The sequence below is a fragment of the Schistocerca nitens genome, chromosome 1, assembly GCF_023898315.1.
Source record: "Schistocerca nitens isolate TAMUIC-IGC-003100 chromosome 1, iqSchNite1.1, whole genome shotgun sequence".
Taxonomy (NCBI): Eukaryota; Metazoa; Arthropoda; class Insecta; order Orthoptera; family Acrididae; genus Schistocerca; species Schistocerca nitens.
Window position 1 is genome coordinate 577,073,112 of NC_064614.1, and position 26,240 is coordinate 577,099,351.

The 26,240-nt window shown below is 42.7% G+C and overlaps 1 protein-coding gene across 1 annotated transcript in view; it reads right to left on the bottom strand.

Annotated features, from left to right (window-relative positions):
- Positions 1-226: 226 nt before the first annotated feature.
- The window catches only part of LOC126260842 (peripheral plasma membrane protein CASK-like), a gene marked incomplete at its 3' end in the record, with an annotated part of 722,990 nt that continues 696,976 nt past the window's right edge, over positions 227-26,240 (bottom strand). The window contains exon 10 of the mRNA XM_049958286.1: positions 227-355. Coding sequence (XP_049814243.1) covers positions 227-355 — 129 coding nt within the window. The remainder of the gene's footprint in view (positions 356-26,240) is intronic.

Below are 26,240 nucleotides of genomic sequence, written 5' to 3' on the forward strand. Positions count from 1 at the left end.
GTATATGCATTACTGATGTTATACTGAAAAATTACAACTTTAATTATCGACGTTTTGGACGGTACTACGCTGTAGTCTGAAATGAAGCAGCCACCGCTGTCTGAAAAAGAAGTCGAAGCAACTAAATGAGTGAGTAGCTACAGAGTTTAAGAAATGGGCGCGCACTCACCCTGAGATGCGGCCGCGCCAGCAGTTCGCGCAGCTCGGCGATGTCGGCGCGCGTGTCGGGTGTGGGCGGCGGCGCGGCGCGCTCCACCTCGCGCAGGCACTCGCACACCTCGCGACACTTCTGCACCGCGTCGCTGGGAGGCGCGCGCGTCGGGCTCACCACCTTGCTCGAGATGCGGTCGTACAGCTGGAACATCAAACCGCGCGCTGCGTCTAACTGTCTGGCACGGCTGTGTACTCGTCTTCTAGATATATTTATACTTTTGGGCTGGAATAAAATGTAACTTACATCCTCTGTTTCAGCATTATAAGACACTTCTCGTCTAATAAAGACGTTTGAATTTTTCATTACAAGCCAAGTGTTTTGCAAATAATCACACGACCATAAGTAACATCTCTTAGAAATAATTCTGATATATGGAAAATAAAAGACAGTTTCTCGCAGAAAACACTCGAATGGAAATACAAAGAAATAAAAGGCCGCCAGTTTGATGGCCTCGCTACCCTCCCCCTCCCCCTCCCCCTCCCCCTCCCCCTCCCCCTCCCCCTCCTCCCAGTGCCGCGACGAAACGAAGGCTACGCTCTATCCGCAAAAAGGCTATGCCCTATTAAGGACTGAGCGCCACAGACTTAATTTTTTTTTTTCATTTATATCAATGAAAGGATTTAGGGAGATCACGGAAAACCTAAATCAGCCGAACGAGGATTTGAACCGTCGTTCCCCCGAGTGTGAGTTCAGTGTGCTAACCACTGAACCACCGACCTCGGTAATTAATGAATACGTCGAGCATCATGTTTCCATCACAAGTACTCAATGGACAACGAAAGGAGAGAAATCTAATCACTTCCCACTTCGTATATCTTTCTTTGAGGACTTGAGCCATGAACAAAAATTAATAATAATACAATAAATAAATAAATAATACTATGTACAGTAGCTATGCACTGCCGAGTGGCGAAAACAGGTTGGTCACGTGACTAGATGTAGCCACTTTTCAGTTCGAATTAGTTACGATGACTCAGTATGAACAGCGAATGGGGTAAGGCGATGAAAAGGGATTGCGATTCTAGCATATACTCCAGAAGAGAAAATGTAAATTTCTCTGAGAGTTTTCAACACTGATCTACCGCTTTGCCGTCCAATACCATCGCTACACAACCACGACGGCGCGGCTCGTGCTTCTTGCTCGATATTGCGTATCTGGACCTTGGAGTGTTCACTGTTTCTATTTCTGTTCTCATGCTTTCTGAGGGGAGTGCGATGGGGAGTTTTCCTGGTCTCTGCCAATCAACGCGCCGACAGGATGCCGCCACATACTGCCGATGCCGCAAAGCTACTGCGGCCCAGCTCGGCCTCCACAACTGCCAAAACACGCCCTACCGGGTGTCGCAACGCTCACCGATTCGTTTCCTAACGTTACAACAGGACGCGCGCCCATGGCTGTATGTGTTTTTGAAGTTTGTCGTACCCTTACCAGGACGTACCGTCTTATAGACCGGGTGTCGCAACGCTCACCGATTCGTTTCCTAACGTTACAACAGGACGCGCGCCCATGACTGTATGTGTTTTTGAAGTTTTTCGTACCCTTACCAGGACGTACCGTCTTATGGACTGTGGTGCAAGCTACGTGACTTTAGAGACGACCGGCAGCATGTCGTACATGGTCGGTCTTTTCGAATGCGGGAAGTTCTGGAGTGCATTCATTCATAATGGTAATAAATTGTAATGTGTAAAGGTATTACGATATCCCGTTAAAATAAGTTCTTTTAACATTGAAGACAGAAGTGCAGTTGTGCATTTCCTTCTATGTATGTTCTGTAATTACCACCTATGGAATTACTGTTCTTGATTTTCTGATGTTGTATGCTTGCGCGTCTATTAACATGTACTTATTTTTGAATAAAATATTTACATATGCATAAAACTGCATATTAAAGCAAAATTCCAAATATACAATATTTTACGGGAGAAACGAGCTCTGAAAAGTATTGGTAGGACGCTTTGTGAAACGGCAACCAAGGAGTCTGGAGAGAATTGGGCAGACTGACCACTGATGTGTGTGGCGGAATGGAGTGTTCATAGTAGCAGCTTTATAGACTGTGTTAATGAGTGCACTGCGCAGACTGTGAAATACACAGAGGGGATACCTCCTAGTATCGAGCAGACCTCCTGTTGTCCGGCGTAGCGCAGCAACTCGACGTGACACGGACTCAGAAAACCGCTGGAAGTCCCTTGCAACAATATTGAGCCATGCTGGCTCTATACCCGTCCATAATTGCCGAAGTGTTGCCAATGCAGAATTTTGTGTACAAACTGACCTCTCCATTGTGTCCCAGAAATCTGGGTAACCAAATCATTCGCTCGAACTGTCCAGAATGTTCTTCAAAGCGATGATATGCCGCACTATTATCCACTAAAATTCCATCGTTTGTATGGGAACACGAGGTCCACGAATGGCTGCAAATGGCCTTCCAGTAGCCAAACATAACCATTTCCAATCATACATCGGTTCAGTTGGACCAGAGGACACAGTCCATTCCACGTAATCACAGCCCACACAATTATGGAGGCACCACCAGCTTGCATAGTACTTGTTGACAACCTGTGTCAGTGCTTCGTAAGTTCTGCGTCACACTCGAGCCCTACTATCAGTTCTTACCAACCAATATTGCGACTCAACTGATAGTGCTGTTAGCAAAGGCTCTCGCGTCGGTAGTCTGCTATCACAGCCCATCAACGACAAATTTCGCCTTTCGCCGGACTATTGTAATGGGTATGTTTGTGTTATGTCCCATATTGATTTCTGCCGTTACTTCGAGCAGTGTTGCTTGTCTGTTAGCACTGACAACTCAAGGCGAACGGCGCTGCTCTCGGTCGTTAAGTGAAAGCCGTCAGCTACTGCGTTGTCCGTGATGAGAGGTATTGCCTGAAATTTGTTATTCTCGGCACACTCTTGACACTGTGGATCTCCGAATACTGAATTCCCTAACCATTCCTGAAATGGAATGGCCCATGCGTCAACAGCCGTTCAGCGTTCAAAGTCTGTTAATTAACGTCGTGTGGCCATTATCACTTCGGAAACTTTTTCATATGAATCACCTGAGTACAAATGGCAGCTCCGCCAATGCACTGTCCTTTTATACCTTGTGTACTTGACACCACCGCCATCTGTATATGTGCATATCGCTATCCCATGACGTTTTGTCACCTCAGAGTGTAAATGTGGAAGTGTTTCTTCTCACGGACAACTGTTTCACAGAACAATTTGAAAGCTACTATATTCGGAAAGTGGAGTAACATATTTACGAAGAGGACTATTTTTGACACTGAGCATATAAATTTACTGATACGACTCTCGCCATAAACAAATATTTAAGAAAATAACATAAAAAGTTTAACTTTGTAACAGTGATGAGAAAAGTTTAGCACAGTGACGTCGTTAATTTTTTTTTCTGAGTGAAATACGTGTTGGTCTTCATCTCCATCGCCGGCCGAAGTGGCCGTGCGGTTCTAGGCGCTGCAGTCTGGAACCGCGAGACCGCTACGGTCGCAGGTTCGAAGCCTGCTTCGGGCATGGATGTGTGTGATGTCCTTAGGTTAGTTAGGTTTAAGTAGTTCTAAGTTCTAGGGGACTAATGACCTGAAAAGTTGAGTCCCATAGTGCTCAGAGCCATTTATTTTTTTCATCTCCATCGACAGATACTGCAGTCAACGATGAGGCTGTAAATAACTCACTTTCCACTGCATCGTTATAGAAGTGGCCGTTATAATAATGAATACGCTTCTGGTCTCGGGCTACCAACGTGTGACGACGATACCCCATTTGTCCACAGCTGTGTGTCTCATCATCGGACATCATGGAACTCTCTTCTCGTACATCTATTTCCAAAGGAAGTGTTTGATAAACATAGTTTCTCCCAGAAATTACACTTACGATTTCTCCATATTTTACTCAATTCCCGGATTTTTAAACCATTCTTTCAGCAATTTGAAAGAGATAAACAGAAACTAATTCCTTTTATTAAATTCTTTTTCATTGCAAAATATTATATATTTGTGAATATTTTCTTTTTCACATTGCTTCCATTCTTGTAGCATTTACGGGAGCTATATATTCATATGCTTTGATATAAAATATTTAATTTTGTGTTTTCTTCGCCGTTTGCTAAATATATCGAGGGGCATGGTTGGTTCAAATGGCTCTGAGCACTATGGGACTCAACTGCTGAGGTCATTAGTCCCCTAGAACTTAGAACTAGTTAAACCTAACTAACCTAAGGACACCACAAACATCCATGCCCGAGACAGGATTCGAACCTGCGACCGTAGCGGTCTTGCGGTTCCAGACTGCAGCGCCTTTAACCGCACGGCCAATTCGGCCGGCCGAGGGGCATGAAAGAGAGAGTGGTTGAGAAGAGAGTGAGGCACGGTTGTACCCTGTCGCCGTTGTTATTTAATCTATATACTGAGCAAGCAGTAGAGGAAACCAAAGAGAAATTTGGAGTAGGAATTTAAGTCCAAGAGAAGAAACAAAAACTTTGAGGTTTGCGAATGACATAATTCTGTCCGAGACATCTAAGGACTTGTAAAAGCAGTTGAACGGAACGGGCATCTCTTGAAAGACCAAAAGAAGGGATCGATTGATAGGACACATCCTGAGACATCAAGCGATCACAAATGTAGTATTGAAGGGAAGTGTTGGTGGTAAAAATCATACAGGGAGACTACGAGATGGATAAACTAAGCAGATTCAGAAGGATGTAGGTTGCAGTAGTTATTCGGAGATGAAGAGGCCTGCACAAGGTACAGTAGCCTGGAGAGCAGCATCAAACCAGTCTTCGGACTGAAGGCGGCAACAACAAATGTGGATTTACAGATTTTGAGTATTACTCACTTTTTTTGCACGTTTATCAAAACTGCACGTCGGACTGCTGATTTATGTAATGTGGTAGTACAATACGTGCATCGGCCATTAATCCAGGAAAGACTACATGAATTTTCATTGGTGGTGCATTTAGATCACATGAAAACTTTCATGTGACAGACGCGTATTGGTTAAAGTTTGTTTATACCTCAGAACTCGTCGTACCACAGTATTCTAACACCATTAGGGGACCTTTCTTACCTCTTCTGATAAATACCAGTAATTGTTTCAGTCTGAATTAGTGTGATATTCATTGAATTCTGGCAACAGTCAAAACGTTACGTTTTTAGTTTTTCAAAAATTACATATTAGGGATCTATAGTCGTTTCATTAGAAATGTATCAGGTATGTATTTTTAATACTTCTTTATTAAATTCTGCTTCAATTTGGAAGATCGGTTACTTTTATTACCAGGTTTTTTACAGGAACGCCGTCATTTCTGTCATAAGTAATATTAAGGAGGCTCCTGTTTCGTTGTAAATATTCGTTGTAAGTGTGATTTTCTTTTGTCCAACTAGCTGCATAGACTTGAGAATAGCCTAGTGGTAAAGCTGATAACATTATATTATCTCCTAACACTGTGAACTGGAGTCAGCGAACCATGGGGTTTCTTTATTTTATTTGCGTAAATACTACCTTAATACCAAGTGACAAGTAGAATTGTAAGTTATTGAAAAAGAGTTGCCCTCGACTTATTTTCATCATATGTCTTTCTGTTTTAAAGAGAGTCTTAATCAGACACTTTCTAATCACTTAGCAAGCAGGTAATAACTGAACTTCACATCTGCCCGTACCTGTCTTGGATCATACGTAGTTTCTGGCCATATTATAACACGTCAAATGAGGAATGACGCACGCGTATACTTGTGCACGTAATCTTCGCCATTACAATACGCTAAACTAATTAATTTCTGACAAATGGATTGTCAAATGGTCTTTCGCGAAACGTCAGAAAAGTTATAAGACAAACGTCGGCCAACAGCCCGAGATAGAAGAAAACAGGGAATATGTCAACAAACGGACCCGAAAGTCTTAACAATTTTGTAATTAATTTCTATATTTCATCTGTTTGCATAATGTATAGAGGAGACCTCACAGCACCAGATCCGTAATCAAGCAAACGAATATGGAAAAGCTGATCAAAGGAACACTCCTGTGGGCTAAGCATTCTGTACCATTAATCTTTCATTTATTCCGCTTCAGTTCTCGTATGCCATTCTATAAGCGACTAGGTTTAGCAAGGTCTGTAATATTACTGGAATATAACTTTACAGCTCTTCGTAAGAACTGTTTGGAAAATGAGCATAGAGAAACAAGTACAATAAAAGTAAGCGCGGGACCAGGCCCTCAGCCATTTTTCGGCTGATAGCCTCAGTTAACGGCCAGCGTCCAGGCGTGCCGTAATAGCGAGGAGTGCCCCCACCCCCCACCCCCCCTTTTTCCATGAAAGCTGGAGCAGTTACGCATTCGCGCCGCGGAGCGGCTGCGTGCTTCTTTACATTCAGAGCACACGCAGACCCTTCACGCAGCACAGCCGACGCAAATGGAATGTCTGATAGAATGCAGCCAAGAGTCCCCTACGCGAAGCAAGTTAAAGTTGGCAATCTTGTTTAGTGAAGTTCGTTGCGTGCCGCGATGTGCTTCATTAAACTGCATCCGCCCTTCCACTTGCGACCCGTGGCATTCTTTGCCTGTGGGGCAGACCTGCAGTTTCGCAGACAAAGACTATCTTACTCAAAAACAGCTTGCAGAGGAATGCACTGATCTGAACTTAATCCAAAGCGCAGAGAAACTAGTAACTGTAGTATACATAACTCTTAAACATGCAATGCGAGCTTTGTGCCATTTAGGGAACTAATTTCTTTCGTTATTCAAATGACACCATGCCACGATATGACCAGGAAGACACTGCCGTATTTCTTCATGCGCTAGAGCAAACACGGTTATTAAAAGATTGTGTCCGCTACTTTCGCAACAGTTGTACCATACGCAGAACTTCCAGACGAATGTACATCAAAATAAAAATACCACGATGCTCCTGACAGTCCTAAAAGCTGGAAATGTAATGTTCTTGTAGTTCCTACGTTTCAAAAAGGGCAAGTTAGATAGAATTATTTTATTGCCTTTCGTCACAAGTTTAAATGTTCATCGTTGGTGTTGGCGACAGTTGTAGTGAATCAGATAAAAATAAAGGCAGGAAATATCAGGGTTTTAATATCCCTTCGACGAAGAGGTCATTAAAGACGGGGCACAAATCATAATTGGACTGGAATGGGGCATAAAATCAGTCGTGGCCTCACAGAGGTACCTTTCGCAACGTTCATCTTAAATATGTTACGCAAAACACAAAAATCTTAATCTGGATGGCCGAGCGGCGATTACGTATGCCCCCAGGTACTTCCGGAAATGCAATCAAGACTAAGGCGCTACGTCGCCGTTGCTTGCCTGTTCGAGTACAAGACAAGATTCTTTCTTTTTACGACTCTTGCCGTAATGGTCAAATGAAGTAAACCAAACTCACTTGGCACTTATTATTTCGTCAACAACTTTCTTGAACATGTCATTCATCAACAAGGAGAGATAGTATCCGTAGGGAAAACCAAATAAAATGACAAGGACAATTTTCTACTCTGTATCCATCCAAGTGATAAACGAACAGCTGCCAAACTTCAACATGTATCAAATTTATACCACGGTCGACACCCTTGAAAATGAGTCCTGAAACGATTAAAGCATTAATAATACATTCCTAGGTGCAGCATTTGCACATCTGTAGAGAAAGAAGTGAAACAGTAGCTGAGTGTATCACAGGGGTTACAGCAGAAAACGTCCCTCAGTTACAAAGCCTTCATATCTCTAAATAAGTTTGTGTAACACGTCCAGATACATCCCACCAAGTAATTCCAGAATCTAGACACTCTTAGTACTGCAAAGATATGTACTCTTCATCGCTTGGATAACTATATCTATTACCGTTTTTTGCAAATTTTTTATTTTATTTTTAACGCAAGTTCCTTATGCTTGACGCATCTACAGTGGCCTACACAGAAATTCATTATTATTTTAATAATTTTATGCTCGAGTAGTTCGGATTTGGATATGTAGTGTTTCGCAATAGCGCTTTTACGTTAACTTTATATTTCCATTAGTTTTAAGCAACGAAACCCTGTTGCGCCTTTATTTTCATGTCCAGAAGGCATTACTCATGTCCAGGACTTTACAGTAAACACTTGTGGGCTCCTAAGATTCACTGTCCTCTACTATATATGAAACTAATATCTGTGATTTACAACTCAACTGGAACGATTAATTTGCAATCATGCGACGTAAGAAGATCAGTCTACTTTCGCAGTCCGTTGCTACGAAGTGCTGGGATAAGAGCACCCCTGTGCTGCTGTCGGAGAGCGGCCTCAGCTGAAAAACCGCTGAGCGCGAGGAAATCCGCACACAGGCATCGATTCATCTGCCGCTATTAGGGTAACTCACTTACAGCATCCAATTAATCGGCAAACTTGAGGAACTGGAGCCACTCCAAAAGCCTCAGAAACTTTCTGCTAGCTCACAAAATCTGAAAGAGGAAAGAAGATGGAAATTCGTAGATATAAGCGCTGCTGCGGATATATTTTTGGGTAATAGAAAGCTTCACATGATACAAGGGCAATTTTGCGAGATATTGATTCGCAAGTGGTTCTATAAAGCACGCTACTGAAGTAATTACTATTTTGGATATTTGATGTTATTAATTGTCACATGTACATCAGTGTAATGTAAACATGATACCTACATTGAATTATTCGTATTATAATGTGAAGGCCAAATAACTGCCAGACACGGAGGCGGGTCACATCTCAACCGAGTCCATACAACATATAAGCGATCATTGGTCTGGTACGACGACCGGCGTAGGAGTGATTTTGAGGGTGATGACGGTCCGGTGAAACGGGAGATTTGAAAGTGATCTAACCTTCAAATTTATTTCCGTCCAACTGGTACAGTTCTGCTGAAAGAGGGTTCCTTAACACTTTGTCTAGTAAGCCCCTCTATAACGCCTAGAAGCTTGTACTAGGAATTGCGAAGCACCCTGCTTACAGTTTAAGTAAATGGTAGTACCAAGTGCGGCAGTTACTTTTTCTCTGCTTCTTTAAGGTTACTACTCTGTAACTCCTGTACTACCGTCTTATTGCAACAAGTATGATTTTTTTAAAAATTGAATTGCATACTTTAGAGCGGCATTCGAAAGGACTTCGAAATATGAGTACGGATATGCCCTTCTTAACGTAGGCGTCAAAACTTTTTTCTGATTAATTTGTGAAATGCGCTACAATTCGGAATCATGGCGGCTCGTACGTGGGAGGAACTCATACCAGGCTTCGTCACTGAAACTATTAGATACACTGATGCTGCCGAAATGAATGATAAATTACAAAAGGTTAACAGTTTACGATAATTCGCTGCTACAAACTTGTTAGTAACAAAAAGTATATCGTCTGAATAAAGAACATAAGAGCTTCAACACCTCGGTAGTTGAAGAGTTACTAATATAGCAAACGTCAATACAAAAAAGTCACATGAAAACAGCACTGGCAGTTTCAACGCATGCGTCTACGTATTTAGCGAGCTATAAATGCACAAAGCTGAAACATCACATTGACACATGCCGACGCGCATGAGAGTATGCCAAATGGAAAGTCATAAGATCATGTAAGCCTCGGGGAATACTGGAGCCTTATCCATACGACAGACGTTGAATCTGATGAGCAACGGCTGTAAATGATTCATCAATGCTACTAGCCACTGCAGAAAATGTAACGTAGTAGTTACGAAAGAATGTTGTAACTATCTTCTAATTCGGCGAATACTGTGACTTTATTTAAATACTATCCGTATATTGCTTTGATGTAGTTGGTGAAGCACATGAGCGCTGCTGTTTTTGAGAACGAAGTCTGCACGAAGAGCTTTCAACGAGCCAAACCGAAAATCCAGAAAGACAGATAAACCAGGTACAGGGAGTTTGGCAATCACACAGTTTAAAAGTTCTCGTTACAATACTTTGTGGTAGGAAGTTGGTGTGAGTAACTGCTTCTGAGTAACGGGTGTAAACGACTGTATTAAAGAAATGCAACGACGCAAAACGTCCTGCACAGCACCTCCAAAGAAAGTTGACACTTATACCATTATTTCTACCGTTGCTACTGTTACAGACCATTCTTCTCGGGTAGTCGTTACTTGTGATTTGAGGAGAATTCCAACCAATTGCCGAAATTAATAAAATACCTTTTTCATTATAAATTACAAAGTAAACAGGATAACACCCTTCCCAGATACCTGTACATAAAGGAAAAGGTACTTTCTTATTTAATAACAATAAAACAATCAATTCTACGTTACTGGGAAGTTAAAAGCTTATATATTTCATTGATGATTACAATGTCTGTGTTTATACAGTGTCTGTCTCTTCACATCACAATGCCCTTCAGGGATGCGTACATGTCTGAAGGACATTGTAATGTGAAGACACGGACACTGTACACACACATTACAACCATCAGTGATGCCTCAATGCCTTAATGGGCTAAATGGTTCAAATGGCTCTGAGCACTATGGGACTTAACATCTGAGGTCATCAGTCCCCTAGAACTTAGAACTACTTAAACCTAACTAACCTAAGGACAGCACACACATCCATGACCGAGGCAGGATTCAAACCTGCGATCGTAGCGGTCGCGCCGTTCCAGACTGAAGCGCCTGGAACCGCTCGGCCACACCGGCCGGCTAACAGGCTAAATGACGGTAGCAAAATATTTTTCTCCGCTGTGTAGGAATCACGAAAAGTACGAGCATAAGGGTTGTGGATCCGCGACATTTGGAAGTCTGGGTAGTTCCTGCAGGCGTGCTCCAAAGCTGAAGTTGTTAAGACGATGGCTCGCGACAAGCAGGAAACGTGAGTTCGAGTCCCGGTTCGGCCAAAAATTTCCATCTATCACAAACAGCTGAAATTAATCCAGATTCGCATTTTGCGAATCAGTTTCCTTTTTTTATCTTAACATTCGTTTATTACTCGTGTCGTTTACTTACCCCTATTATGACGATATTCTTAAATGCGTTTTCTCCGTGAATGCATTAACAATGGAATATCCTGTTGCAAATTAAACTGTTCTACCATTTTTCATAGTTAATTGCAAGAACTGTTCGCCTGTGTTACTGTGTGACCCTATAAGGTTTATTTCGTAATTGAATTACGTACAGCTGTTACGTTTACACTGAATTGAAATAGACGCGCGAGAAATATTAATTCGCATACTCTGAATTATCCAACTATTTCTTAGAAATAGCATGTATATACCCGCAATGCAGAGTGAATTATGACACGATTTGTAACATAAAGAGAAATGGAGTAAGCAGTTCCACATTTGATTTACCACCCACGAACACTGATTCACGGTCTGCAATCTCACCACGAAAAAGCAGATTTGAGAAACGACAATAATACAATTCTACATCTAATGAGTTATTGACCTTCTAACGGCGACAATTTGTCTGCGACAACATTTCAGGTGAAAGACATCAATATGTGCGCTAACTAGGTTATGTTGAAATATTGTATACTGTGATTGGTATAAGACGTCGATCCTGATGCAACGATGACGACAAAAAAAGTTCTTAATTTATTAGGAATCTGTTATGTAGGCGGCAATATTTTTTTGTTTTTGTGACAGCTGTTAGTCTTTAGCACACCATAATATATTTTTTGTGTAACATTTTACTTGCAAGTACTCAACTTTATTGCAAATATTTACGAGATACGGCTGTAGTTGTTTTCCACATCACGTCACATTTTTCTTTTAAAACTAACTTTGAAGGGGTACATTAACTATCGATAAACTACCAGAATCTGCATCTGTCATCCAATCAACCCGCGTTTCATTTATTTTATTACACGAGAAAGAAGAACATAACAGAGAGAAACTTGAAAATTCAGCTTCAGCTTGCATGTTGTTTTCCAACATGCTGCTTCCAATTATCTTATGAGGAGAGGGTGCTAAGAATTACAGTTGCACTTGTCTCTTAAATATTCAAATTTGTTTTAGTTCACTGAGTATACGTGTTCGGATGCGTAACTGTCAACTCTGTTTGTCCTGTAAGGTATAACCACCACGAAATCTTTTGACGTATCATAGATAGATCGATCTTGGTAATTAATAACTGGCAGTTTTCCTGATGATTATTATTAAAGATACACAAAGGGAATCTGTATAGCAAAGCATGTTAGCGCTCTAATTGGAGCCCAAACGAGCTACGTGCGCTGCTTTAAGCCTTGTTAAGCTTTGGAAAGAAAGATGAAAATATACTTCGCATCAGAGAAAATGAAAAATGGAATACTTCATAGTACCTTTTCTATGGTTTGGTTTATTCTCTACCTGTAAAAGGAATATAGATAACGTCTATGGCACGTTGATTCTCAAGTGTTTCCACAAAGTAATACTGCCTTACCATTTACATACATTTCTTCGTCCGACCAAATGTGAGTGTAATTTATTTACTTTCGCTGATTCAGTATCAGGAAGCCAAGGTATACGGTGAACATGCGCTGATAGCTCAAGTGCAAAATCTTTCACGAAAGAGCAATGAAACTTAATTACTATGCTCAGTGCAAACAGTTTCTATTCGTTGACTTCACAGGGGGATGAGGGGAGCACGTCGTGTGGTGCGAGGAGAAGAAATTTTAAAGCAATACCATCTAACTATTGCAGTGTTGCTGATGACAGGGATGAAATGTAGTGGTACCAAACATTTAAATGTTGCATTTGAGTCTACATTAAATTGATAAAAAGGAATAGCTTAATGGAACACATTTTTTAAAGCTGTAATTTAAAGTACAAATGTTGCACAATGAGAATATGGATTCTTCGCTGCTGAGGTGCTGTTTGACAACAAAGGTTGACGATTCGTGTCACAGGTACGCTGATTCCTGGAGGTTTTCCACTAGAGAGTCTTGTGTCAAGCGGAGAGTGGACTTGGGGTAGGAGCCAACTAACAAACACGCAGATTGTTGGGCGTCGTCGAGCTCATTGGTCAGATGACACACTAGGTACAGTACACTATACAGAGACCACAGCATTCTGGTCGCTAGTTTAATCGTTTCGTTCGTTTGTAACGAATTTCGGACATCAGCAATCAAGGCGACCCAGATGCAGATTATTACAAACACATAAAAAACGATGCTGTCTGTTGGAAGTGGAAAGCTGGAAGTGCGCTCACCTTGTGGTAGCGGAAGAGGCGCCGCCAGCGCGCCCTGCGCGTCAGCCTCGCGAGCAGCAACGCCACCCTGGAGCGCAGCTCGCCCATCGCCTCATTCCACGGGAGGCCGCCGCCACCGAGTCGCCGGCTGCACGCTGCCTGATCGCGGTCTCGCTCAGCCGCAGCGCCCGCAGCTAAACATGCACGCCTAACGTTCACGGCTGATAACGACCAGCTGTCCTATCTACTGAACTGTGCTGTATTCGGTGACATTAATCCATTAATCGCTTTCTCCAGTATGTGTGGCCCTGTGCCCTGTCCCTGCTCTGCTACTTAGCAGGTCACAGCTGTAGTACTCACAAGTCTCAGCACGCTTCGCGGTCTTATTTCCAATTGGGCTCCCCTAATTCTCTTTTCTAAATGGCTCTGAGAACTATGGGACTTAACATCTGAGGTCATCAGTCCCCTAGAACTTAGAACTAGTTAAACCTAACCAACCTAAGGACATCACACACATCCATGCCCGATGCAGGATTCGAACCTGCGACCGTAGCGGTCGCGCGGTTCCGGACTGTAGCGCCTAGAACGGCTCGGCCACCCAGGCCGGCCGGTTAATACATAATTCGGAAACAGTTTACGATGTCACTATTCTTGGAATAGCTACAGTTAACCAAAATTTAACTCTAGCGCAAGCCACTAGTGTTGTCTTGGAACAGAAAAAATAAAAATTGAAGAGATGTTCCACAGTTCGGAAGAAACTTCTATTACAATCTGACGTAGGGCTATTGCCTGCCTTTCTTTTTCAGTGTATTTACAAAGCAATCACATATTCTTTTCCATTAGAAAACACTGCTGGGGAATATTAACCAATCTACAGGGTACCGCAGAAATGTTGCGATAAACTTCGATGGGTTGTTGAGGGCGTCTTGAGAAATTAACTGAGGGTACGGACCAAGGTCAGAAAACATCATCTAACGGCTCTACACAGGTCGAAGTTAATGCGCCGTTGCCTGCCAGTAAGCCACCGCTTCGGCTGATAACACGACTTTGTAGGCTGTCGGACAGTACGTGGACCGTCTCGAAATGTTGTTTGTTATTCAGTGATCGTGCTGGTTGCCACGGGCGCCTGTGGAGAAAACAGAGTTAGCTGCTTTGTTGGCAGACCTTGTCTAACGTGAATGCGATCCTCTGTTGCCTTGGATGATGGCGGTTTCGGACACGGCCAACCATCTACAGTTTATTTTTCTTCTCTATACCGAAGAACACTGCAGATTATATACGGTTGCAACAGAAAAATAAACTACGGATGGAATTGTGTGTCCAAAACCGTCATCCACTAAGGAAACAAGAGCATTCCATTCATAGAAAACAAAGCTTTTCTAGGCAGCAGATAGCGCAATATTCTCCACTGTCGATCGTAGCAATCAATCGCGATCACTGAACAGCAAAAAGCTTTATGAGATGTTCCTCCTACGGTCCGTCTGCGGTAAAGTCACGTTTACTGCCGAAGGGATGGGCTGTATCTTCGACGCTATGTAGCGTCGTTGAATGACGTATCCAGTTATCGGTCCCTATCCACGACTTGTTCCTCAAGACACCCTCTACAGCCCCTCGAAAGTCGCAACGTTTCTGTGAGACCCTGCATATTGGTCACGGAATTCAAGATGATTGTGTAACGACCCACATACATAAATACATACATACATACACACTTCGCAAGGCACCGTATGGTGCGAGGTCGAGGGTACCTTGTACCGCTACTATTCATTTCCTTTCCTGCACTCGGAAATAAAGCGAGGGAAAAATGGCTGTGTACAAGCCAATGTACGAGCTCTAATTTATCTTATGTTCGTCGTCCTTGCGTGAAATGTACGTTGGCGGCAGTGGGATCGGTTTACATTGAGTTTCAATTATAGTTTCTCTAAATTTTCTCCGCAGTGTCCGCCGAAAAGAATGTCACCTTCGCTCCAGGGATTCCCATTTCAGTTTCCGCAGCATCTCCGTAATAATTGCATGTTGTTCGGACTTAACGATAACAAATCTAGCAGCCCGCCTCAGAATTGCTTCCATGTCTCTCTTTAATTCGACCTGGTGGGGATGCCAAACGCTCAAGCAGCACTCTACAATGAGTAGCACTAGAATCTTAAACGCTTTCTCCTTTACAGATGAAACATACTTTCCTAAAATTCTCCAAATAAACCGAAGTCGACCATTCGCCTCACTACAGTTCTTACATGCTCCTTCCATTTCATATCGCTTTGCAATGTTAGGCCTAGGTATTTAATCGACGTGACTGTGTCACGCACCACACTATTAATGCTGCATTCGAACATTACGGGATCGTTTTCCCTACTCGTCTGCGTTGAGTACATTTAGAGCTAGCTAACATTTATCACACCATCTGTAAATTTTGTCGAAGTCATCTTGTATCCTCCTACAGTCACTCTACGACGACATCTTCCCGTACACCGCGACATCATCAGCAAATAGCCGCAGATTGCTGCTCACCCTGTCCCTCAGATCATTTACGTATACAGAGAATAACAGCGGTGTTATCACATTTCTATGGGACACTCTTGAACAGGCTGTTCCAACCGAGCTCCAGGGAGCTGGAGCGCTCCGGAGCGTTCACTGCGGCAGCTCGGAGCCCGCGTGGAGGGGGAAAGCGAACTCACTGCCCCCTGGCCGCATGCAGCCGCAACTGACACAATAATCCGTGTTCAATGACAGCTATGACTAGCCGCGGGAGCCCTGTACCTCTATTGGAGGATACCTTTCTATTCGTTGAGAGGGATTGTCGTCCGCAGTGTCTTGTATGTCATAAAGCATTTAATTCTGCGAAGAGGGACATTTACACGTCTTCACGCAGCGCACTACGATCATGTAGAAGGCGTTGCACGCAGGGAACTGGTAGCCAGGCTTAAGAACGACATACCGGGAGACGTAAGTTTAAAAACGGTTTCGTAATACGGAGGGTATCAAAACATACAACATAGTTAGTGTTCTGTAATGCGTTTATAATTTTCAGGTGAATGAGAGCGGAGAAAACACTACTGAATCTGCAATTCGAGCAAGCTGCAGGGTCGCTCACATCATTGCGATGAGTGACAAACCGTTTTCGGTGGGACTGCTCATAAAATCGTGCATGGTAGCAGTTGCAGAATGTTTATTTCCAATGGAGGTGCAGGCAATTGAAAGGGTTTGCCTGTCGAAGCAAACAATGTCTCGTCGAATCCTGGATATGGCAGCGGATTTAGAGACACAGTTAAGGAAAAAGGCGGAGAGCTTTGTTGCATTTTCGCTAGCGCTTGACGAAAGCAACGACATATCGGACTGTGCTCAGCTTGCAATCTTTGTGCGTGGTGTCGACATGGAGCTGCAAGTAACTGAAGAACTTTTGGATGTGGCACCACTCGATTACACCGCAACAGGACGTGACGCTTTTGAAGCTGTTTGTGAATCAGTGGACAATATGAATTTGCCGTGGGATGAACTCCATTCTGTAGCGACAGACGGTGCACCACAAATGATCGGGCGTCACCAAGGTTTTGCTTCTCGTTTGAAAAATAAACTCAGGGACGAATTCGGGAAAGACATTTTGACCCTTCATTGTTTTATTCACCAAGAGGCACTGTGTGCTGAAACAGTAGAGCTAGGTGACGTAATGAAAGATGTCGTGAAGTGTGTGAATTTTGTGCGGCGTCACGGTATGAATCATCGCAAATTCAAAGGATTCCTGAAAGATATGGAAGCGGAGTATGGAGATATAGCTTACCACAGTACAGTTCGTTGGCTGAGTCGCGGAAAAGTTCTTGATGTTTGCTTTGCCATTCGTCAGGAAATATCCCTTTTTCTCGAAATGAAAGGGGAAGAAATTCGTTGTCTGAAAGATATAAAATGGATATCAGAGCTGGCGTTCCTAGCTGACATAACTATGCATTTTAATAATTTAAATCTGTCATTGCAGGGCAAACGGTAGCTAACCGTTGACATGCACAACCAGATCAAAGCGTTCATGGAAAAGTTACGTTTATTTGAGAGGCAGATGAGTAATGGACATTTAACGTTCTTCAGTCGTCTTGGTTCTTTAAAACTACCTGAAGGTACTACTTTCGGCGATTACCAAGCAAAGTTAAAGCAGCTCATCACGTCGTTTGAAACACGGTTCAGAGACCTCACTAGTTTGGAAATGGAACTTCAGGTGTTCAGCACTCCTTTTTCAGTTTCCCCCGATGACTTGTCATCGTCACTTCAATTCGAGATTATTGATTTGCAAAATTGAACTTTGTTAAAAGAGAGGTACTACAACACGTTGGAATTATCACGATGGTATCGTTCATTACAGCAAAAAACATTTCCCAAGCTTCACAACAATGCCGCTCGGATCATGTGCACGTTTGGATCTACGTATTGTTGTGAGCAGCTTTTCTCAACAATGAAGAGAGTAAAAAGTAAGGAACGATCGTTTATTCAGAATGCAACAATGAAGGCCATCCTCCGCATTAACGCTGCGAACACTTTGACGCCTGGTATTTCCGATCTTGTGATGAAAAGAAAATGTCAAGCTACAGAGGCCCAATAAATTTAGTATGCAATTTCTTGTAAAACAGTTGTTTCTTATTTATTTCCTGAACATCATATTTCCCGGTGTAGCATGTCACCACGTCTTAGCAGCTAAGAGTATGAGGTTGTCGATCTTGTAAGACGCAGCCGGCACCTCAAAACGCTTGCCTTGCCGCCTGCCTCAGCCTGCCGTGCCACCTGCCGGCGTGCCGGCCCACTAGAATGGTCACAGCGAGCGACGCGGCTCCCTGGAGCAGGGAGCGCTCCGCGGCTCACAACGGAGCCGACGAGCTGGAACAGGCTGCTCTTGAAGATCCCCTTGTCTCTGATGAATACTCACTGACTTGAAAAACATATTGGCTTCTATTTCTTGAGAAGTTTTCGAGCCACTCACGTATCAGGAAACATATTTCGTATGCTCGTACCTTTGGTAACAGTCGACAGTGGGGCATCGTGTCAAAAGCTTTTCGGAAATCTATAAATATGGAATCTGCCTACTGCCTACTGCCCTTCGCAGCGCATCACGTGAGAGTATGTTCAGAATACTTGTAATTTTGCGGGTCTCTTTTTATATCTTTTTTGTGCATAGGAGTCACCTGCCCTTTTTTCCAGTCGCTTGAGACTTCTCGCTGCGCGAGGGATTAGCAATGAATGCAGGCTAAGCAAGGCACCAATGCCGCGGAGTACTCTCTGTAAAACCGAACCGGGATTCCATCTGGTCCTGGCGGCTTATTTGTTTTCGACTATTTCAGCTGCTTGTCTACGCCAGGAATACCCCTTACTATATCCTCCGTGGTTGGTTGGTTTTTGGGGGAAGAGACCAAACAGCGAGGTCATCGGTCTCATCGGATTAGGGAAGGAAGTCGGCCGTGCCCTTTGAGAGGAACCATCCCGGCATTTGCCTGGAGCGATTTAGGGAAATCACGGAAAACCTAAATCAGGATGGCCGGACGCGGGATTGAACCGTCGTCCTCCCGAATGCGAGTCCAGTGTGCTAACCACTGCGCCACCTCGCTCGGTCACTATATCCTCCGTACGGGAGTCTGTGACTGCGTAGAAGCATTCGATCCGCTTAGCAATTTTAGGTTGGACCAGAATTTTCTCGGGTACTCGGCAATATCTTTCGTTAAGGTGTGATGAGGGTACCAGTTCTATGCTTCACGCATAGATCTTTTCACAGACACACGAATCCTACCAACTTCTGCTTGTCACCATTTGCACGTTCTCTTTTGAACCGAGATTGCAGCAGTCTTTGCTTCCTCAGCATTTTCTGAATTACGTTGTTAAATCATGGTTTATGGCTCGTAACCATAGTTGCTATAATGACACCACGATCACTTATCCCTGTCTATTTGCTGACGCTGTCGATAAGGTCCAGCCTGTTAGTAGCTACATGGTCTGAGATACTTCCGCTGCGTGTGGACTTCCGAACTAGCTGCTCAAGACAGCTGTCACAAAACTTTGCAAGAGTGACTGACTGTATCCCCTGCAATGAGGGAACAGTCGTCCCTGTGTATACTCGGTAGGTTACAAGTGCTTCCAGCCAGTATTGCATGATCTGGGTATTTACGCGCTACCGGCCGTAACCTTCTTTGAATGACTGTAAAACTGACACAGCGGAATCGGGTGGCCAATAAAAACATCCAACAGTTAACTTGATTTCGACTAGACCTGTTATACACCTCCAGATAACTTCTCAGTCACGCTGAAATTCGAGCACAGTCGAGACAATATTTTCGTCAACTGTAAAGAATACTTCCCCTCCTATGGCGTCTAATCTCTCTTTCCGATATTCGTTTCATGAGTCGCTGAATATCTCAGAGCTTTATACTTCGGGTTTCAACCAGTTCTCAGTCCCGAGAATAATTTTAGCGGGAGGAATTTCTTAGAGGGCAGTAAATTCGGGAACTTTGTTACGAACACATTGACCAATTACTGATAAAAACACGTGTAAGGATCATAAAAGTAATTAAGATGCGAACAGGTACATTTGGACATTTTGTCCGAGTTTCATGCAAGGAAAAATAGGGAAGGTAGAGACGAATAGCAGCTTGGAGCACCCTCCGCTAAACATCCGACTATGCATTGTGGAAACTGATTGTCACTGAAATATGCACTCAAACATTTATTGAAAATAATTCCGATATTCTTTAACCATTACCTTAAAAAGATCGTACTCTTCGTAGTGACGGAGAACTATCTATTCCTAGAATTAATTTTTACGCCTGCAATTGAATAAAAATGAAACATGGAAATAGTTATTAAGTTTTTCGTTGTTTAAGAAGCAGAATGCGTTTTTTAAAATTTCCCGAAGAACAAAACTTAGGCTCTGTGCAGTATGACACGGAATCTAAGGAACGTTGTGCGCTCCTGAGGGTTCGATAATTACATTAGAGCTGCATAAATGTACTCAATTATTAATCCTGCACTGTGATTTATTGTAACCTGTGATACATTATCGAAAATTAATCAAATGTACTATCAATATTCGTACACTGTAAGCTTCTCTACTTGTTCTCAACGCAGAAGCTTGATAAACATCGTTTTTTCTTCGAGAAGAAACACTATAAGCAGAACCGCTACATCGTAAAGAAATGACACAGTTTACTTACTGAAAGCAATCTTAGTACTTTTCTAACCCAAATCAGACACTGTGTCCATTAGTACGAGGGGGGAGTAAAAATGAGGCTGCAAGAAAACACGTTTTGCGTGAGATTCCTGACTTATGATAGACATACCTGTAAGGCAAACGGGAGGTACTACATACATCATACACAATAATTCAACTGGTGACTAACATGATAAACAAGAACTAATTCTGCATGAATCTGTTCGGAAGAACATTCCCAGAATTATGGTTTTTACTGGCAGCGTAGTTAAATGGAAGCAAATGAGCACTACTGCAACTACTAGTGTGTGTGGTGTAAAATAAGCCAGTGTTTCATACTGTTTGGACTCATGATTTTGTATATTCACATTTACGTTTCTACATCTGCATCTACATCAGTACTTTACAAAGCATCTGAATTTGTGTGGCGGTAGGTACTTCCGGTACCAATATCTGTTCCCCCCTTCCCTATTCCACTTGCGAATGGAACGTGGTATGAACGATTGCCGGTACACCTCTGTATTAGCAATAGTTTCTCGACTTTTCTCGTTTTGGTCACTTTTCGTGACGAGCGGCAGTAATAACCTGTCCCTCTCTCGGAATTTCAATGGTAAAACGGTCCGTGGTGCACAACTCCTGTCTTGCAACGCCGGAGATTGTTGACCATATCTGTAACGCTCTCACGCCGATTAAACGAACTTACGGCGAAAGGTACTGCTCATAACTGATCTTCCTTATCCTTTCTATTAGTCCTAAGTGATAAGAGTCCCAGAGTGATGTGCAGTACTCAAGAACAGGTCGAACAAGTGTTTTGTAAGGCACACCTTTGGTGGGTGAGTTAAATTTCCGTAATATTTTTCCCATGAATCTGATTCTAGCACCTGCTTTGTTTTGTGTGTTCATTCCACTGAAGGTCGCGCCGGATGGTTATTACTAGACGGTTTACGTTATGTAATGTTTCCAGCAATTTATCATCAGTAGAGTAGTTGTACTGCAGTGGATTTCTTCTCCTATTTAAAATGTATTTATGTTCAGGATCAACTGCTACTCACTGTACCATTCATCAATCCTCTGCAGGTCCTTTTGCAAATCGCTACAATCTTCTGCTATTGCTAACTTCATGTAGACAACCGCATCATCTGCGAATAGCCTTATAGGGCATCTGACATTTTCTGCTACACCATTTTTACACGCACTGTAAACAGAAAGGATTTTATCACACACCCTGGTGTACTCCTGTAATTACCTTTCATCTATCGACTCTGATCAGTTAAGAGCGACGTTTTGAATTCTGTCTGCAAGAAAGCCTCGAATCCAGTTCTAAATCTGCTTCGATACTCGGTAAGCTCGTATTTTTTCATTAAACGGCAGTGTGGGACGGTGTCAAATGACTTCTTGAATTCTACGAACACAGCATCGTCCTGAGCGCTGTTGTCTACAGCACTGACGATCTCATGGAGCAACAAAGCGAGCTGAGTTTCTCAAATGCATGTTGACTTACATGGAAGAGATTTTCTATCTCCAAAAACGTCATAATACGTGACATAAGACGTGTTCCGTAACTCGACAACAGATTTACATCAGCGATATACGTCTTTAATTATGTGCATCAGTTTCTTGGTCTAATGTTGGATTAAAAAAATCGCTGTCACAACGAGTTTTCAAACTTATCATTGAAAATCGTCTGTGACAGACTCATAATCGCCCATAAACCAGTCGGATGTTTTATCATTTCCTCTTAGCGTCTCGTAATATATAATCTCAAATATTTTGGAGGGTTTTCTCAAGAAATTAACGTAACTACCGTAACCAATAAGCTGCACACTCCCACGCTTTTTGCTACAATTCTAAATAACGTTTCGTATTGAGCCAGTAGCTGCCTGTTTCCCGTTTGTTACAGTCCACAGTGAACGCTGGGCATTAGAAGTGTGTTTCTGGATTACTCCTTTAAACTCTGTCTAGAGGAGAATGTTTCATTACGGTCAGTTTGGTTTTGATGTATCCTATGACCTAGGTGCAGAGAAACTATTGGACACGCAAAGGTCATTGTGTTCCGTATACAAGGGAAAAGTAAGTACGATTATGAGTGAACTCTGTACAGTGTTTTCGTATACACTTTTTAATTACCGTTGATCAATCAACGTTATCGATATGTTCTGTGGAAGAGCAAATTATGTCTGTCATTGTTTCTGTATTTCTTGCTGACTAGCGAAGTAAGGTAACTTAACAATTTATTTTTTGTTGGAAGTGGAACTAAGCTTGAAGGGCGTTGTGTTTAAAGAACGTCAGGTAAACTACCGAGGCGACGATCTTTAAGTGACTGACATTCGATGTTATGAGAAAGGTATTAACACAATAGCAATAATGATTATGATTATAATAATAGTAACGAGTGTAAATAAAAAGTTGCAGACAGTTAGAAAGCGTTTCTCATGCAGCTACGGCGAGGTAGAAGAACAATCGGTCTCCTCAGTTTCTACTGATGATACAAAACGAAATGTCGCAGTGGTGAAGACAAAGGACTTGTAATATGGAAAAAAATAGTTCAATTAACTATACCGATTTGTACTTTTTTCCAGTTTCGCTGTACTGCTTTACCGTTGGAGTGATTATTTTAAATGTAGTACGGAGACTCCTTACTCCATTCTATGACTCTAACAGCTACATATGGACGAGATGATGTCCTGTAACTTCCCTAAAACCCTCTTTCCTTTCCCTCTTCCACCTTCAAAACTACGCCGTTACATTCCAATGCATTTCCTTACCAATCTACAAGAGAGACCAGCATAAGGGGTTTCAGTAAAATGCAGCTAACTGGACAAGTCTGGTTGATAAACACTTTTGTGTAGCATCTGGACCAATGAAGCTATGTTGCAAGCGTCTAGTTTCGCCCCACTACCCCTCCCGATGCACATCCTTAACTCAAACTTGATACTTCTGAAGTTACTGTCGAAGTTTGTCACAAAATGTATATCCAAAAATACCACAAGAGTATTTGAAATGAATTTAGTCACTAGTGAAGAAAGATTTAGATCCACATAAAACGTGTACTCAAGGAATTTCAAAATTCAACATCCATAATTATATTTCAGTTACAAGTCAAAGATAAATTATCAAAAATGTTCAAATGTGTGTGAAATCTTATGGGACTTACCTGTTAAGGTCATCAGTCCCTAAGCTTACACTAAATTATCCTAAGGACAAACACACACACCCATGCCCGAGGGAGGACTCGAACCTCCGCCGGGACCAGCCGTACAGCCCATGACTGCAGCGCCCCAGACCGCTCGGCTAATCCTGCGCGGCGATAAATTATCTCCAAATGCCACGAGACGTAAGTAATAGGAACCGCTCATGATTATTGACAAGATGACAAAGTAGCCTCAATTACGAACACGATTGGTACATAAGAGAGGGAAGTATAAGATTACCGCAAGATTGCAGAAAAGTACATGAAACAGAATTTAGCATTTTAAATTGCGGATGTCCCATGTAGTGACAACACAAAGAACACACATTCTAAAATCATAAATCCGTAAGACGGATAGTATTATGATGCGCAACATCCCAGCATAATCGGCGCTTCTTGATAGAAAAATCTACAAGTTCTGCTTAAAGATGTGAAAAAAGTACTTTAAAAAAGCTGTGAGGCAATTTATAAATCACTATTAATATTCCTCGCATCGATAACTATTTTTGCGACCTCTTTCTTTATATGAACAACTAGCGCATACGGAGGGCAACGCTTCTGTTTGACAGACATCTGTCTGTTACAACACGGTAATGTGCGCCTGTGAAGGCAAGGCGCAGCAACGCTGCCGCTTCATTGCCGTTTGTCTTGGCAGCGTGCACGCCTCGACACGGTTCTTTGCATATAGTCCGCGCACGTTCTCCAGCGACGAGGTAAGGAACAGAGCCACGAAAGGCTCTTCATAATGCTCCTGCCGCCGCCGACGCTGCCGAGAAGAGGCCTCCACATCTCTCCAAGTTCGCTCGCTGCGGCAGCGCAGGTATAAATTTTTAGCAGCGAGCCGCAAGTTAAGGCAGGCACGGGTAAGCTCGCTCTGGGCGCCGATGATATACGGGTCGCGCAGTCAGGGGAGTGCGCTGCAATTTACTAGCAGCGAGGGCTGCTGTGCGGGGGTGGTGCACCACCTATCACCAATGGCGCCAGCACTCTCTCTCTCTCTCTCTCTCTCTCTCTCTCTCTCTCTCTCTCTCTCTCTGCGCCGTTGCTCATCGCAACACTGGCCTAGCTAGCGTCTGCCTATTCGTGCGTCAAGTGAACAGCTCATACACTTTTTCTTCTTTTAAATGAACTGCCTTTTCCATAAAATTACACCTGCTCTTAAATAAAGTCACTGTCTCCCATGAGCAAGTAATTAAATGATGATGAAAAATTGTTCAGGTAACGACAGTGTTTTCCGTCAAATCAGCTTAAGTGTATACTATTTTGATACTATAGGGCAAATCGTCGCTAACAGACATGTAGTCGATAAGTGCGCTGAAACTTATTGCAAAGTGGAAACAATTTGGTCTACTCATTGACCGAGTGTTGTGATAACGTAGGAACGTCCGAAAATTCGCACGTTTTCAATTAGTGCTCTAGTGAGCGGTGTGTATATGTTATAGTGGAAGTGGAAGATTAGGGAAGGTAAACCTTCCCTAGTAGATGTACGCCATCACTAAAATGATAAGTGAGAGCTTACCATAGACAGAAAAAAACAAATCCACTAGGAAAGGTGCACCATTGCTGCTCCCTGATTATTAACGGTGCACCCAAAAACGCTACCAAGCATGAGCATGAATGTAATTGGCGTCAACTCGTTATTTTTATGTTATACAGTAATGCATTTATGGTTGACAGTGCGCAGTTACGGTTTACAGTAGCGCAGCTGTGGGTGACAGTAGTGCAGTTAAGGTTCGCATCAGTGCAGCTATGGTTGAATCAGTAAAGTTCTACGAACATCTTAGAGTGGAACGGGCAAATCTCAGTTATAATTCTGTCTTCATAGTTAGAGGAAAGTACGAGTCACTTACCAGCAAGGCTAAATCACTAAAATCTGGACGAAAGAGGGACGGCGACAACTACAAGTTTTTGAAGAGATATGAAGTGCTGGAAGTGAATGGAGTAACCAGACTAATACAATCTGTAACTGAAGAAGGTAAGATTAATACCATGTTTATGATGAAGCACTGTATGATATTCTGCATGATGCTCATGTAATGACTGGCCACGGTGGACGCGACCGAATGATAAAATGCTTGAAGTCAAAGTTCTATAATATAACATGCAGAGATGTCCAATTTTATCTTAGTTTGTGTGAGCCTTGTTTACAAAAGCAAAAAAAAGTCAGAAAAAAATATTAGTGAAGCCAATGCTGTTCAAGAAACTAAAATCCAGACGTGAAGTTGATGTCATCGACTTCCAGTCGCGAGCAGATGGAGATTACAAATTTGTAATGGTTTATCAGGACCACCTCACTGAATTCGTTGTTCTCAGGTCACTGAAGTCCAAAACAGCTGAAGAGGTATGCGGTAATATTATTGACATTTTTGCGTTGTTAGGCAGTCCCTCAGTATTGCAGTCTGACAATGGTAGGGAGTTCGTCTGCAAAATAATGAGCAGCTCAACTGAATTATGGCCCAATTTTAAGATTGTCCGCGGTAAACCTAGACACAGTCAGAGCCAAGGCAGCGTAGAGAGAGCAAATCAAGACATACAAAATGTGCTAACT